The sequence below is a fragment of the Symphalangus syndactylus genome, chromosome 1, assembly GCF_028878055.3.
Source record: "Symphalangus syndactylus isolate Jambi chromosome 1, NHGRI_mSymSyn1-v2.1_pri, whole genome shotgun sequence".
Taxonomy (NCBI): Eukaryota; Metazoa; Chordata; class Mammalia; order Primates; family Hylobatidae; genus Symphalangus; species Symphalangus syndactylus.
The window spans coordinates 72032949-72045781 of NC_072423.2; the positions used below are offsets into that span (position 1 = coordinate 72032949).

A 12833-nucleotide genomic window follows, 5' to 3' on the forward strand; every position below is an offset into this window, starting at 1 on the left:
GAGAAACACTAATCTACAATCATGTGCACAGAGATCAAGTCAAAATATTCAAAATTTAACAAAAAATGAAATGTCACTCAAATGCTCTAAAATAACATGTGCATGAATAAAAAAAAAAATCCAGGCCGGGTGCGGTGGCTCATGCTTGTAATCCCAGCACTTTGGGAGGCCGAGGCGGGTGGATCGCGAGGTCAGGAGATCGAGACCACGGTGAAACCCCGTCTCTACTAAAAAAAAAAAAAAAAATACAAAAAATTAGCAGGGCGTGGTGGCGGGCGCCTGTAGTCCCAGCTACTCGGAGAGGCTGAGGCAGGAGAATGGCGTGAACCCAGGAGGCGGAGCTTGCAGTGACCCGAGATTGCGCCACTGCACTACAGCCTGGGCGACAGAGAGAGACTCCGTCTCAAAAAAAAAAAAAAAATATCCACAGTCCAGGATGTAAAACTCATGTGAAAAGTGTATCCTATGAGCCAAATTCTCCGAATAATCTGGTGCCCCCTTGGAAGAGAAGGAGCACCTCCCCACTTGGGATGGAGGTGCAAATGGGCTGGCAGTGATTTCAGTGGAAACTCTGCACCACCCACAGAGAGGCCTGTGTGTCTTTGTTTTACACCTGCTGAATGCAAAGAGCAAGGCTCTGAGGTTTAGGAGAAGCAGTCGTCCCTTCAAATCTTGCACAGTCAGGGTCTAGGGTGGTCAAGGTCTTGAACATGATTGCCTTTTGCCTGCAGCAGGGTCAGGAAGATGCCCATTTCTCATGTCTCTGTCTAGCCTTTCTTGGCTCAGTCGCTGTCTAGTCTCCAGTTACTTACTTAGTGTTAGACTTTTCTGTATTTATAATTCCCAGCATGGAGAAAAGATGTTATTTAAATTGTTTTACTCATTTAGGTTAAAAAATATCACACAAGGCTGTACTTGCAGCTACTTAGAATATAGTTATATGTAAACAAAAATGAAAACTGGTATTTAGAATCACAAGTTTACATTTAGGAACAAAGGGAAGATGTGTTGTCAATAAATCAAAATGGAAACTATTCTGTGTAAGAAGAAATAATATCTGAGGTACATTTGTATTAAAGATGATAAAGACAAGTAACAGATAAGAGAGGAAATCTTGATATGACTAAGAAGATACAGATACTTGTCCATGTGCCGAAAGAGGTAATATCTATGAAATGATTCAAAAGAATAAAGACTTTTTAAGATAAAAGGGAATTTTTTGGAATGGTACAAATGAGATATACTTTCTACTGCTTACATACAATATGTACATTTAGAAAAAGGTAAATTCAAATATTTAAGGATGAAGCAAAATAAAATATTTTTTAAATGAAGATCAAGGCTTAGATGAATTTTATCAGCCCAGCGAACATAATAATATCCAGAAATAAAAATAATTCTTTTGAAGAAAGAAATAGAAACTATTACTATTAACAAAATTGTTCTTTTACTATTCTACATGGTTTACTTTCTGGCTCACATTTTCAAGAAGTTTCTTACCTGGGCTGACTGTTCACCTTTTCATGTTTTCCATTGAAGTTCAAACTACAGAGGCTTTTTGATTTTGAATGTGAAGAGTCTGATTCCAAATTTGCCTGTGTTTGTTCTCTCAAACGATCATGAAGTGTTGCCTCCTTTTTCAAGTTCATGTCTGAATATGGGCAGCCAAAAGCACTGGTTTGTATAAAAATGAGAGCACAGTCGTCAGTATATAGTGATAAATCAGGGATCCATTGTCATTAGAGCAGACTTACACCTAATATTTAAAAATTGCATAGAAACATTCTTCTTTCCCTGAGCACACTCAAATAATAGTTTCTTTTCATATTGCCTTTTGAGAAAATCTCAGGTTCTAGAACCACAGACACTGGTCAACAAAGAATTATAGATAGATTCATCAACACATATGGCATTTATAATTTTAGAAACTTAAAAATCTAAGAATAGCATACAGATATACTCCAATGGAACAATGCAAATGTCACATAACACTTAACTCAGTTTGTATCCTCAGTATGCATTCCCTGGTTTGACTGTATCAGAAAAGACTATGGGTAACTAAGCATATTTACTGGTATCAGAGAATATTGTGTTTTCATTTCTTAATATTCATGTATGCAGAAACACTCTATCTGCAGTTCTGCTTAATCCTCCGGATTTTTGCTGGGAAGTTTTGTGCTGGGGTGTGAAAGTATACCTTGTAGGTGAGAGAGGAGAGGCCCAAGCCCAGGTCTGTTGAGTCTATTATCTCCCCTCACAAGTCAAAGCTGAGTCCTGAGTCCTGGAATGTTATCAGAACCCAATAGCAGGCTATGGGTAGAAGGATCTGCCAGGGCCAATGACCTGGTTCCTTCTGCAGGCTGATGGGCTGTCTCCATTAGATCCCTGTGCCCACATCTCTGTCTCCAAAGAGGCCCCAAACCTCTGCCGCTGCTAGAAATGAGGTAGCCACACCAGGGAAGACACACCCAAGACAGGTCACTTGTACATTACCCTGGGGAAGGTACTTCCTGCCAGAGCTTCAGAGATTCTCCCCAGCGAAATGAGAAAAGGAGATCCAACTCATAAGGGTTGTTGTGACCCTAAGAAATCACAAACACATGCCACACACACACACACAGACTTCATGAAATGGTAGCTGTTATTGCCATCACAGTGTTATCACTGGCTACACCTAGAGGAGCACGTGGTCAAATACATCAATATCGAGGCAGTTGAGTCTTTTTTGAGCATTCACTTCCTACTCACTATAAATTTGCTGATACATAGTACAAAATAAATCCATTCTGAATACATGAAAGCTTTCTTTTATTTTAAGGTCATGATAAAATTGTGGACTAGAACAGATTTCTGGTCCACAATTTTATCATGAGTCCAGCGAACATAGTAAAAATAAACTGGATCTTCTGGAGAAGGCCATATGCGTTCTAACCCCAAAAGGACTTTAGTACCAATAACTAGAATGGACTCCGGAACTGGGGACAGGATGGCTAAGATGATACCATCCTGGCCCAGCATGATCTATCCCTGTATCAGCAACTTTTGCTACAGAGAGAAGGGCGCCTTTACATGCATGTTCTGTAATTTGTAATAATCAGTATTGATCTATTGGTTTATTAATTTTTCAGGTATTGATTCAACAATCCATAAGCATCTGCTACAGGCTAGGTACTTTAGAGACTATAAATTCGGTGAAGACGTTAAGACATATGTACCAAAAAGTACAATTTATAATAAGAATTAAAAAGCTACCCCTATTGAATGTATGCTATAGGCCCACTATTGTACAGGGTGTTTTACATGTATTATTTCTAATGAATATATATTTTTGACTGAATACCCAAAGGTATTAGCATATTTATTTTACTGGTAAGACAACAGGCTCACACAGTGTAAGCAACTTTACCAAGGCCTCGTGGCACTTTCTTGGGAAGTCCCAAAACAAATCACTTAACTATTGGCACTAATCAGGCTATTGGCACTTAACTATTGGCACTAATCAGGCTGAAGAAGGGGGACAATTTTTTTTTTTTTTTGAGACAGAGTCTCACTCTGTCACCCAGGTAGGAGTGCAGTGGCGTGATCTCGGCTCACTGCAAGCTCCGCCTCCTGGGTTCATGCCATTCTCCTGCCTCAGCCTCCCGAGTAGCTGGGACTACAGGTGCCCACAACCACAGCCGGCTAATTTTTTGTATTTTTAGTAGAGACGGGGTTTCACTGTGTTAGCCAGGACGGTCTCGATCTCCTGACCTCGTGATCCGCCCACCTCAGCCTCCCAAAGTGCTGGGATTACAGGCGTGAGCCACCGCACCCGGCCAGGGACGTGGTTTTTAACACCATCAAAAAATGAAAATATGAAGGAAACCATAGCATAGTCCTTGTGCAGAGAGACCCAGAGGCAAGTTTTTACAGGCTAATGCAGTCTTGGTTTGCCCTGGTTGCTGGCGGGGAAGAGCAGGCCAGCATACGCTTGAGTCCTGGGATGAAGCACGATTCCCAACAGCAGCAGAGCAAGAGCGATCTGGTTAAGCTGCACCGTATGGGATTTAAGGAAAATTTCAGAAAGAACTTTCTGTAGGCAAAAGTTGGAAGGCATTAGGCTAACCTAAGAGAGACTGAGAAACATCTTTTTCAAACACAGATGAGTTTTCATTAAGATACTATGACTCAGAAGTTTTGCTAGTCATCTAGCACACACTCCCAATTTGAGTTTTTTAAATGATCATTATAACCATGAATTTGTTTTTTGTAATTTCGTGTCACCACCCCTATGTGGTTCATGCTACATGGCACTAACGCTGCCTCTTCCTAAGGCTTATCTGTCCAGCATCTGTAGACAGCTACCACAGACCCCTCCACAGTGAGCTGTTATAGTCATCAATATTTGATGATGTAGAGAGATGTTCTGTTTCCCTCAGTCTTCATTCATAAATCAGTCTCTCTGGTCATTCAATCATTCACCTACTTCTAATTTCCTTCTAGTTCCTTTTTTGTCTCTCTGGTAGTAAGGAAGGCAAAATCAAATGGAACCCCAGAGCATTGCTAGAATGGAACAATTCCTGATTCTATGAGGCAAATCATGTGACTTATCTGCACCATTTTGAACCTCAGATTCTGGGTTCTGAGAATCTGCTGTGACCAAGTTGCAACACTGTGCTTACTTGGTTCTTTGCAGAGAAATAGTTACATTAAGGAGATGGTATCCCAAACTTTTGCCTGCCTTCTTGCAAACTCAGACTCTTACTGGTGCTATCTGCATGCACGTATGCATGCATGTGTGTGTGTGTGTTTAAGAGATGCATGATTCTGTATAAATCTATTCACATTGAAAAAAAGAAGACTGAAGTGGACATCCTAGGTATGATAAAACCACTTTAAAACTACTTTTGAAAGCTTTGGATTTAGCCAAATATTGGGGAAGTACTGTTCTGACATAGTCTCTTCAGAAAGTATTTGAGCTAAGCTGAAGTTTCTATGACTTAAAGTTCTGTTGGTCAAAGTAAACTGTCAGTGTCTGATTGGTAGGGAGTAATATATTCAAATTCCAGTTGGTTGATTATGGATGGAGACAAGCAAGCTTAGAAACTGCAGGCTGAGAGGGGAGTGCTGAGCCGCAGTGACTCTGCTGGAGTCCTGGTTCTTTTGATTAAGAAGAGCATTTCTCCATTCCTCCTTAATTCACAGAAGAATCTGTCATTTGCAGGAAAGGGAGAGACAGCAGCAGCTATTAGCTTGACCCACACAAAATTGCAGTTTTTAAATGTCAAAGACAGTTGAGTATTAGAAATTTTGTATGGTTCTACCAAATAATTTACCATAAATGTCAGCTCCAACCTCATCAACAGTGAAGCAGGTGAATAGAGGATATACGCTACATAAACAAAAAGTTGCCAGACCATTGCAGACAAACTTTTAAAAGAAAAAATTTTTGACAGATACAAGTAGTCCTCTTTCTTTATAATGGAAGGAAACAGAGTGATTACAATTTAAAAGACTAGTTTTGTTTTAAGAATATGGAAGCATAGTTTTTAATATCTGATGACAAATGAAAAAGTAAATTTTACTCATTCTAAGAGCAGCATTCCTGAACATATTTCTGTCTCTGAGTTTTAATGACGTTAGGGTTTGCAAAGCAACAATATTGAGTCCCTGAGGCTGGACCCCTGCATTTTGGGTGGGGTCCAGGAGGCTCCTCAGACTGAATCTTCTCTCCTTCTTTCCACAGCAGGGGTACCTGATTCCACCAGTTGGGACAGTTTCCCTGTATTCCCAGGACTTATCCTGATGTGAGGTCACAGGTAATCCATTAAGCCCAGTCCTCCATTTTAAAGTCCAGTGGTTCCAGCTGAAGCAGTGCCCAGGTCTGATGTCTGCGCAAATGCCATGCTCAGAAGCCCTAGTCAGCCTTGTGGGCTCCGGTTCCTCTAACTCAGCATCCACTTTGATCCCTGTTTCTAAAGGTCTTGCGCTCTGCTTGACTAGACTCAGGTGCCTTCCTGGTATGGACACCCTAAGTTCCTACTTTGTTTTTGCCATCCCCTTCCCATGACACAACTTCTGCCTCTTACTCTTAAACCTAGGATGTGAGGCTCCACTTCCCAGATACCACCTGGCCAGTCTTCTATGTGTTTCTCACCCTGAATTATTCCCTGCCAGGTGCTGTGCCCGCCAATTGGGATCCCTCCCTTCCTCTTGAACTCTTCCCATATGGCTCTGATTCCAAGAGTCTAGACAGTGATTACTGTTGCCAAACCCCTTGGATACCAGATTCTGCTCCTCAACTATACTCTCCTCTTGCATCAACAATGTTTCATTTTCTCCTACCCAGGCAGGAGACTTGATTTCCCACTTCTCTCTGAGAGCCCTATTCTGCTAAAATGGTGGGTGGTGCTCTGTGACATCCTGGAGATGGACAGTTCACAGCAGGAGGTTATAACCAAGTTGTCACGACTTACCTAAGGGCAGCTTCCCAGCCTGTGTGCGGCTACACCCTCGGGTGACCAGGGGGCCCTGGGGCACCAGAGTCCCAGACCAGTCCTTCCAGCCTCCAGCAACCTCTAGGCTCTAAGCCCCGTCTTGTTCCCAAAGAACAATGGTCATTTTTTCTCTGTGATATGACATTTAAAAAGTTGGGAAGCATGACAAATTTAAGCAAAACGGCAAAGATGTAATAGCCTCTTGAGTGCTGTAGTTCAAAACATAAATAAATAACCCAGAAGTCAGCAGTATTTCGGGAAGAGTGTCAAGTCGTTGACAACCTTTCTTGTGAACCTGAAGGGTAAAGTCACCCGAAATAAGCAAATATCTCCCAAGAGGGGCTCAGATGTGGAAACGTGGCTTCCTGTAGCCCAGGAATTAGACACACAGACTGTAAAGGGTTCTCTAAATGCAACTAACTCACCCCTCCACGAAGCCTACAGTATTTTATAGTTTAGTCTCAATTATTTTGTTAACCAATTATATTATTTTCCTTCAAGAGGCAGATAAGACAAGACTGAAGAGTCCTCTCTTAACTGAGAGGTCAGATTCTAACAGGTACTGTGTCTGGGTGGGTCGGGGGCATCTCCATGTGGAAGCCTTTATGGAGGAGAAGGTAGGAGGCCTCCCAGAACCAAAGGACAGGAGGAGGCATGAATAGTCATGCCCGTCAGATAACGAGAGAGGGCACTGAGACTTGGGGGAGAATGGGGCTCAGCGATGGACATGAGAAGGAAAAGGTATATGCTGCCTGCCTCACCATGTGGCCTCAGGTCCTGATGGCAGCAGCAGGCAGCTCTTGCAGAGGATTCTGGGAAGCTGCACGCAGCATGGCCACCTCTTGCTCCAGGAAAGCAATGCCTTCCCCACACGCTGTTTCCCTCCCTGCCCTTTCACTTCATAAAAATAACCTGCCCTATTTCAGAACTCTATTGTCTTTAGTATGCAGTAGTCTACTCTCACACAGTATAAGGATGTTAAGTGAACATCTTTTAGTCTTAGAAAATACTGATTGGCCAAATGGCACCAAAAGACTTAATAAATACCAAAATGCAGATTATTGAAGTTATGGAACAGTGATAGTACTTTTCATCTGACTGAAATTGTTGCTGATTTTACCTCTATGAAGAGTAACAGCAAGTACAGATAATATGTGTTGGGATATGGACCGGGAAGTAAGAGCCATCATGAGTTTTTAACATCTGTTGAGGATGTGACATGATTTTTATTATATTGTCCTCAAACACAGACATAGGCAAAACCTAAATTTTTATGTATCTATATCTATAGATATAGATATATATAATGTATATATATATATATATATATATATATATATAGAGAGAGAGAGAGAGAGAGAGAGAGGAGATTTTCAGGTCTCAGGGTCAATTTTCTTCAAATTCCTGTGGCTTAAAAATGAGTTTACCTAAGATATTTTTCTCTTATTGCAAATAACTTTTGTCCATAAAATAGCTGATACTGTCACTTAATTGTCACTTTATGTACTCAAAAATTTAGTAAACACAGAGTAAGGAAAAAGTATAGATGCTTTTTAAAGTTTCATAAGAGTCAAAATAAATCTATATATCTCTATCTATCTATCTATCTACCTATCTATCTATCTATCTATCTATGACTCAATGAGTTCAAATAGTTGGATGAAATGCATTTGATTCTAAAAATACATTTCCCTGGGTTAACGCAGCTTGTGAAATCCTGGATATTATAATCTTCTGAATATGGCCACTTAGGAAGCTGGAAGATAATTACTACCTACATTAAGCATTGTAATCCGTTTAGTATAGTGGTGAAAAGTGTGGAGTTGAGAATTAGAGAAAATTGGAAGAAAGCTACTCGCTCTATAACCTTGGGCAAGTCATTCAACTCCTCTGTTTTTCATTTCCTCATCTATAACATGGTGATAATAATATCTTACAGGGTTTTTTTGTGAAAACTAAATGAGATAATCCATGCAAGACCTCACTTAGTGACCAGCACAAATTAAATGCTCATAAGTTTTCAATTTAAAAAAGGCCTATTCTGATACAAAATACTAATTATCCCATTTATTGTGGTTATTGTATTTTTCAATTCTAAAATTTCCATTTAGTTCTTCTTTTATTTTCCATTTCTTTGGTAAGACTTTCTATTCTGTCATTTGTTTCACATTTATTAAAATTGCTTGTTGAATCATTTTTGTAACAGTTGCTTTAATTCTTGTGAGATGATTCTCACATCTGTGTCATCTGTTCACGGCCTTTTCTCACTTAAGTTGAAATTTTCCTGGTTCTTGGTATAATGAGTGATTTGGGGTTGACACCTGGACATTTTGGGGATTATGCTGTGGGACTCTAGCTCCTATTCAACCTTCTGTTTTGGCAGGCCTCCTTTCACACTGCTTCAGAAGGGGAAGGGAGGCATTGCCTTGTAGTTGCTATGTGGAGGTAAACATCCTCCCTAGGCACCCCTGGATGCCACCCTGGCTGAGAGGACACAAATCCATGTGGCTTCCACTGTCACCAGGTGGGGAGTGGGGGAGCAGTGGCCCTGTTAATGTTGGGCTGCAGGGAAAGTCCTGACTCCACTGGCCTCCTGCAACACCATCCTAGCAGAGCTGGCAAGGGACGCTGCATTACCACTGGATGAGGGCATAGGCCCAGGCTCCACATATGATCTCCACTGATGCTGGGGGCAGGCTGTAACCACCAAGCATGGATGAAAGCCCCATTTCCCACTCAGCCTTTTCTGACACTGCCTTGGTTGAGGGAGAGGAGTTGGGGCCCCTTGTTCCAAAACCACACTCAGTCTTCCGTGGGGATAAGGGTGTTTCCTGGGGTGTTTGGTCAGAGAAAGGTGGTTATTGTCTAAAGTTTCCATCTTGCTACACTGCCCCTTTCCTGGTCCTTTAACTAGAGAGATAAGCCTCTTCTCGGGGTTATTTTTGCCTTTTCCATTGGCTTTTCCGGTTTTTTGCTTCTCCAATAACCAGTCCAGGATATATGAGGTGAAAGAAAATACAGGCAATGCACCACTGTGCTGTTCCCTGGGTCTCCAGGTTCCCAGCGGGTCTGTGTCCTTCTCTCCACCTTTCAAAGTCTTCCTCTGTTCGCCTGATGTATAATGTCCAGGTTTGGGTGGGAGGAATAGAGAAAAGTATGTCTATTCCCCTTTTCTGGAAGCAGAGGTCACCTAATGATCCTTTTAATGTTAAGGACTTTATTGGAGACTCCTCCTGAACAAGCACCCTCTCTCTACTTCTCTTTCTAAAGGAATAACTTGTTCTACTCAACTAAAGCACTCATGAAGCCTCGTGGTAGCAAAAGAGGCTTTCAGTACAGGCCAGACTGAGTTTCAATCCTGCTTCTAAGCCCAATCCTTACCCTCTCCAGCTCACAGTTTCCTCAGCTGCAACCTGCAGACTCGAATCCACTCATGTGTCAGTGTAAGAGTTGTTCTGAATGGAGAGGGCTTAGTACACTTCATGGCATATATGCACTCAATAAATGCGATTTCTCTCCAACTCTAATTTATCTTTCTATAATTCATGTTCCTGTTGATTACAGGTATTCAATGTTCACACTGCAGATGCATTCCAAAAAGAAGAAGCCATTATTTCTTTCTTCCTTTCCTTCCACTTGTTATAAATATGTGCCCTTAGACCGAAGTTGAAATTCTTTTGCATGGCATTCAAAGACCCCTTTCATCTGACCCCAGGCTACCTTTTCAAGCCATTTCCATATTCACTCCCTATAAAACCTAAGCTCTGGTCACATCGAAATAATCACTGCCTTCCAGTTTTAACACACACCTCCCAACTTTTATTATATTTTCCTCATTATATTATTGTTTGTATATATCCATCTTCTCCACTATAACTAAATTTCTTAAAATCAGAGGCTGTAATTGTTTATCAGTGTGAACTGAGTAAAATTGGGCTATTTCATGCTTCAGCAGCTCAGCAGCACATCAATGTCTAAAGAAATACCAGTCATGTATCTGGTATATGGCAAATTATCTATTTATTGATGTCACTCAAATTAATGCCAAGCAGGATTTTAAGCTTAGACATCTAGAGAAAAGCCTTCCCATACCTCAGTCAGCACAGAACTTGTTCTCAGTCTCTCATCTCATTCCTTTAATCAGTGTCTACAAACTCAGCCCATGTTTGTTCCTCTCTTTCCAGTCCCCCTATTTAGCCATCCCAGGTCAACTTCTTCCTCTGAGGAGCTACCTTTGTCCTAGAAAGATTAATCAAGACTTTCTCACATTCTGACACCTGTATCCACTTTCTAGAAGAAACAACAAAAGCCCAACTGCAAAACTGGAGAACTAGCCCCATCTTGGAGAACATTTATCTTCTATCACAGTTTAGCCCACTGGGGTCCTGATATGGTTCTGAAAATATTCACAAATTTGAAAGTGTAAAGACTAGAGCACATGGCAAGAAGATGAACTCTGCAGAAATAGATGACCATGAAGGGCAACCTCCATTGGAGCTATGAGCTTAGTCATTTCATTAATGTCTGCTCAAGTAACAAAAAGTCAAACCCAAGATGTGATATTTAATTGGTATGCATTAAGAGATACCCTTTAATTGGGCTGGTACATTATCTATGCTGTTTGTTATAGATAATATTTCCAGCAAAGTAGACAAGAAGGAAAAAATGCATTAAGAGTGAAGGTGAAAGAGAGCGAGAGTGTGTGTGTGTGTGTGTGTGTGTGTGTGTGTATACTACCCTTCCTCTAGAGTATCTTAGTGTATGATTACTAGAAACTTCCAAGGTATGAAGTACACTCAAGGAATGTAATAGCATGCTATGTAGCAACACTAATGGCCTTTACAAAATATATGCTGAAACCAGCTTAATGTACTATAAGTAATTTGTCTAATTTATGCATGGAGAAGATCTGATGAATAGAATCTGCAGTTTAAAAATCTTTACCAAAACTCTAACTACACAGTTAACATTAAGCACTAAATTAAACAAATGAAGTGATTAAAATGTTACATTACTAACTCAATCGAAACAATTATAGTGATAAGTTTGTGTTTGTTATTAAAATGAACATTTTTCTTAGTATACACAAATTGTTTTCACCTTTTTAATTGTAAAATTTTGGTTAAGTGGTGTGAACATGTCAAGGTTATTTTTAATTGAAATATTCTAGTTTTAAAAATATTTTCTGAAAAAGCCTTTAAAGTATGTTTTTCCTCTTTTTTAAAAAAATGCATTGTTTTTAAACAAAATGTCACAGCAGTGAAAGCATTTATCTTGGAAAGTTGTTCAAAGGACACCTGTAAAATAACTCAAAATGCCTTCAAGCACAATTTTAAAAATTATTCATGAATTAAAAGTATGCATTTTGGCAATGAATCATAATTCCATCTTTTGGAAGGCCCTAAGTTCAATATACTGAATTTAAATGAAATTGTTAACATTTACCTGAATATGCATGAGAATATGTTTACATAGGTATATATTTATGTATACCCGCAAGCATCTAACCTGTGTGTTAAACATTAATATTGAACCAATGCCAACAGCACCCTGAAATGTTTTGAAAGTTCTTTCTCAAAGTGATAAATTCACAGTTATCTTGACAAACCTATGTACTGAGATTAGAAGTGCAGTCTGTGTGGTAGAAAAAGAAAAGCCAGACTAGCTCATCTTTCAACTGCCTGGGCTGAGTGTTCCCAAACACTAACAGCTACAAGAAGATTTGCAGAGGTCCTGCTGCCCTCCCCACAACAAGCCATGCTCTGCGGAGTCCTGTGGGGCACTGCAAAAGCATGCATTTTGGATCTCAATTCAAAAGGTGGCCCAGCTCCTCCTTGGGTCAGAGTTAAAACAAGAGATAACAAGTATTGGTGAGGATGTGAAAAAACTGGAACCCTTCTGGTGAGGATGTAAAATAATTCAGCCTCTTTAGAAAACACTATAGAGGTACCTAAAAAAATTAAAAATTACATATGATCCAGCAATCCCACTTCTGGATATTTATCCAAAAGAACCGAATTGAGCACATCAAAGAGATATTTGTACACCCACATTCGTTGCAGAATTATTCATAATAGACAAGAGGTGGAAAGAATCTAAATGTCCATTGATGCACAAAAGGATAAAGAAGATACGGTATATACATACAATGGTATATTATTAAGCCTTAAAGAAAAGAAATCCTGCCACATGTGACAACATAGATGAACCATGAGGACTTTATGCTAAATAAAATAAGCCAGTCACTGAAGAACAAATACTGCATGGTTCCACATATATGAGGTATCTTATGTAGATAAAGACTTAAGAAGCAGAAGGTAGAATGGTGGTTGCCAGAGGCTGCAGGGAGGGGAAATG

At 40.2% G+C, this 12833-nt stretch overlaps 1 protein-coding gene across 18 annotated transcripts in view; it reads right to left on the reverse strand.

Moving 5' to 3' along the window:
* L3MBTL4 (L3MBTL histone methyl-lysine binding protein 4) overlaps positions 1–12833 on the reverse strand; it is a 474605-nt gene that overhangs the window by 136264 nt on the left and 325508 nt on the right. For all 18 annotated transcript variants that reach the window (XM_063620329.1, XM_055237865.2, XM_055237861.2 and 15 more), the window contains one exon: positions 1501–1674. In XM_063620329.1, coding sequence (XP_063476399.1) covers positions 1501–1674 — 174 coding nt within the window. The remainder of the gene's footprint in view (positions 1–1500; positions 1675–12833) is intronic.